We start from the raw sequence: 3938 nt of genomic DNA on the forward strand, positions 1-3938 counted from the left end.
GAATTAAGAAGGAAGCTCAAATCCAACTACGAATCCTCCCCTCCCCACTCGTTCTTATCTCGGTCCATCACCGACAATGTGGAATCTTACTCAACTCCCCAACCGCGGTCGCACCCACCGACTCACCCATTCATCCCCCGAATAGACCCACGGCGGTGTCACGTGTGAACGCCCTTTTTCTCGGTCAGCAACTCCTGGCCCTCCACCTCCTCTTTTTTTTAAAAAAAAAAAAATTCTTATTTACAACCTTCATATTTTTTAATTATTCCTATTAAATAATTAGAAGAACAAAAAGGTTATGAAACATTCTCGAAACGTAGCGATTATTACTGTTCGTAAAGCGGCGCTTTCAAGCTCTCGACTTATAAATATATGTACCTCATATCATCTCTACGCCTCGAACGATTGATTTGCCCGAGAGGAGACACTTGAAAGATTACATGTGCTTCAAGGTGGCGAATCCACGCGACTCCAAGGAGATCGGTAGCCCCGTGCCGGAAAGCGGCGGAGCCGAGGAAGAAGGGCTGGTTTCGGAGATGGCGGCCGTGATGTTCTCGCCGTATAGTCGAGAGAGGGAGATGTCGTTGATGGTGTCGGCCTTGACGCATGTCGTCGCCGGGGACCGAGCAGGTGCAGTCGGTTCGCCTTCGTACACCTCCTCGTCTTCGTCTTCGCCGCCGCTGATGAGTGGTCCGGGTGGGGCCGGCGTCGTCGGTGGGATGAAGAGAGAGAGGGAGGAGCTGATGCCGGAGTCGCTGTTGAGGTATTACCGGGGTTTCGCGGCAGAGTTCGGTAGCTCCCCGGCCTTCGGGGAGTCATCATCAACAATTATGGCAGGTGATCAGTTCTCCAGAGTAATCATCATCACAGTTTTATCATAACAGTTTTTCTCCTGTCATGTCCTGCAACTTGCTCGTGCTATCCTATGATTTTATCTCCTTGTCTGATTTTTTCTTCTTCTTTCGATTTTTTGCAACAGTACTGAATATGATCATATAAATATTTTCCGGTTATATTCAAATGAGGTTTGCAATAAATTAACATGATTTTATCATTTGCTCTTTTTTGTTCTTTAAGATGTTCTTTTTATATATTTCCTATTGTAGCAGCGCATACGAGTCTTCGCGGAATTTTTAAGTTACGTATCTGTTTTATTCTCTTCAGTGGAAAAAATTTAAGTTTGTTCTGAATGTTCCTCCTATGAACAAACTAACTTATTGCTGCCATAATAAGCGTATTCCTCAAAAAACATAATAAAATAAGTATGTACACTTAGAAATTAGCTTATTAGATGTTTTTCATATTCACCCAAAAAAAAAAATATTGACATTACTTTTAGATACTAGTCACTACTTTTCTGATAAATATCGAACTGTCTTGAATCTTCGCTACATAGATATGTGTTCCCAAAGCTATCTGCTTTAGCTTTTCGTTTCATGTAAGCTGACGAACATATCTCTCTATATTGTTTTTCCTTCATCTTATCTCCAAAAGAATCCAAGCTTTAAAAATCACGATGAGCATCTAAAAGATTCTGTCGTTTCCGCTCTACTGTTCCATTCCCAGCTCCTCCTCTGTCCCAGTTATCAGTCCCCATCTTTATCCCCTGACCCAGCCATGGCCAATTAGCAACTCATAATAATTCATTTGCCACTCCATATATTACTGCTTGCCATCTCTCTCTCTCTCTCTCTCTCTCTCTCTCTCTCTCTTTCTCTCTCTCTCTCTCTGTGTGTGTGTGTGTGTGTGTGTGTTATACCTTAAGTCTTTACTCTCGTCTTTTTATTTCTACAGCATCAGAGCAGAGCCCTCATAGCCTTGTCCCCGCCACCGGTTCGCCTACTCCTCCAACCCCTGCTTCAACGACAGAGGAGCACTCCGCTTCCACCAACCCCGAGCCAGAGCAAGGGCAGAGGCGGCGGTACCGCGGCGTCCGACAGCGGCCGTGGGGAAAATGGGCAGCAGAAATCAGAGACCCGCACAAGGCGGCCCGCGTATGGCTCGGCACCTTCGAGACCGCCGAGGCCGCCGCCCGGGCCTACGACGAGGCCGCCCTCCGCTTCAGAGGAAACAGAGCCAAGCTGAACTTCCCCGAGAATGTCCACCTTGGACCGGCGGCACCCATTTCTCCTGCGCCTCAGCCGCCGGCTCCCAGTCCTCAGCCGGCGACTCTTTTGGAATCCCAACCATTTGCTCTGCTTCAAGCTTCCAGTGCCTCGAGGGACTATTTAGAGTACTCTAGTCTCTTACAGGGGACAGGGCAATACCGGACGTTGCCTCCCGCGGCCCTTTTGGAACAAATGATGTACTCCAGTTCTTCTATGGCATCTCTTATGGCGAACACTTCTTCACTGGCTTCTCATTCTTTCGCGACTTCCTCTGTTTCTTCCTCCTCTGCTCCATCTTCTTTTTCTCCCTCCTCTGCTTTTCCCCTGCTTTATCCTTCAGGGGAAACAGAGCAGCAGACAGGCTATCTCCGTCCGCCGGGAAGCAGCACTGGAGGGAGTGGATCGGGCTTTCCGGCGCCGCCCTGGACGGATTTTGGCCGCTATCCCCCATCTTCTTCGGGATAGAAGTCAATCGTCGGGACCTGACGCTCGGCGCACATTTTATTGCTTCCAGTCTTATACCATAGTTTTTGTTTTGTTTATTATTTATTAAAAATGTGATCTGGTATTTGCTTTTGGAGTCATTAGGAAGAGCAAAGCAACTTGGTTTCCTCCAATTCTTGTATTCCATTGCTCGGTTTTCGATTAGTGCAGAATTCAAGTCAAGTACGCTTTTTCTTAAAATTATTATTTATATAGAATCATTAAACTACGGGCGTTCTTCTTATTTTAGTAATTTTCCAAATTAATGGGGTGCTTTTGTTTACCAAAACTTCCTATTAACAGAGGAAAGAGGATTCAAATGTTTCTATTAACAGAATAATCTATTCGTAGTGAGAAATGAAATGTGGCACAAAAAGATCAAAGAAACTTGCATGATAATCTTGGACATAAATGTATTGACTAGACAACGCTTCTTCGGAAGCTGACCAAACCATAGTTTTCTTCCAAGTAGACTTTTATACGGACGACGTACAGAGAAGAGTATCATGATGGTTCACGTCGTGGTCAAACGTGAATCCAAGTTGTGGATTGCAATAGAATATGATAGAACTAATCAGGAATTCCACGCATCATATCTAATTTTACCTCTTCTATAAAGTTGTTCATAAAAATGAATAAAGTAAAACTAAATATTGAAATGGTCTTAGATTTCTGACGATGACTTATCCACCAGTCTTAAAAGATAAACCATACTTATCGAAAGAGACAATTTGCAATGACAACTTGAGAAGGTCTGAAAGGTGCTTGGACAGGAGATACATTGATACCAGATGGTATCACAACATGCGATCATTATCCGGCATCCAGTTTCATTCTTATCTTGTCAAGACCTAAGTATGAGTCGTTTATCTCGAGCAAATGGTCCCTAACAAGCAAAAGAAACACCAAGCTATGTGGCACATAGTAAAAAGTTGAATATTTTAGCACAAGCCAATCGGCTTAGCATGGCTGATGCTAGTTTTTAATGACTCAAAAACTTTTTGTCGTGCGCAATGCAATACTTGATGGTAATCATAAGAAGATAGACGACTATCAAACCAGACATGCTTGTGTATGATATATAAAATTATTTTATTTGATGGCTATTCATCTCTTGATGATTGTTATTAAGCATTGCATCCTATTATGCAGTTGAATACCATTAGCAATATGCTGCTTAAGTCTCCAATAAAAAAGACCATCAAGTGGTGCATGTAGCTCTCCAACTCTCTCAGCAGAAGCTTTCCTTGATATATTACCCATATAAAGTTTTAGCATCCAAACGGCGCTTTACATGCTACACATGTATAATATTAGATTAGAAAATTAAGCAGGCATAAGATTTAA

At 43.3% G+C, this 3938-nt stretch overlaps 1 protein-coding gene across 1 annotated transcript; it reads left to right on the forward strand.

Moving 5' to 3' along the window:
• The first annotated feature begins 377 nt into the window (after positions 1 to 377).
• LOC103701239 (uncharacterized) lies at positions 378 to 2812 on the forward strand. The gene is made up of 2 exons (XM_008783232.6): positions 378 to 837; positions 1795 to 2812. The coding sequence occupies exons 1-2, from the start codon at positions 441 to 443 to the stop codon at positions 2571 to 2573; spliced, it is 1176 nt and encodes a 391-aa protein (XP_008781454.3). The 5' UTR covers positions 378 to 440; the 3' UTR covers positions 2574 to 2812.
• Positions 2813 to 3938: the final 1126 nt, after the last annotated feature.

This window comes from Phoenix dactylifera, chromosome 4 (assembly GCF_051530095.1).
Source record: "Phoenix dactylifera cultivar Ajwa chromosome 4, Ajwa_hap1_PhDact_Kaust_v1.1, whole genome shotgun sequence".
NCBI lineage: Eukaryota > Viridiplantae > Streptophyta > Magnoliopsida > Arecales > Arecaceae > Phoenix > Phoenix dactylifera.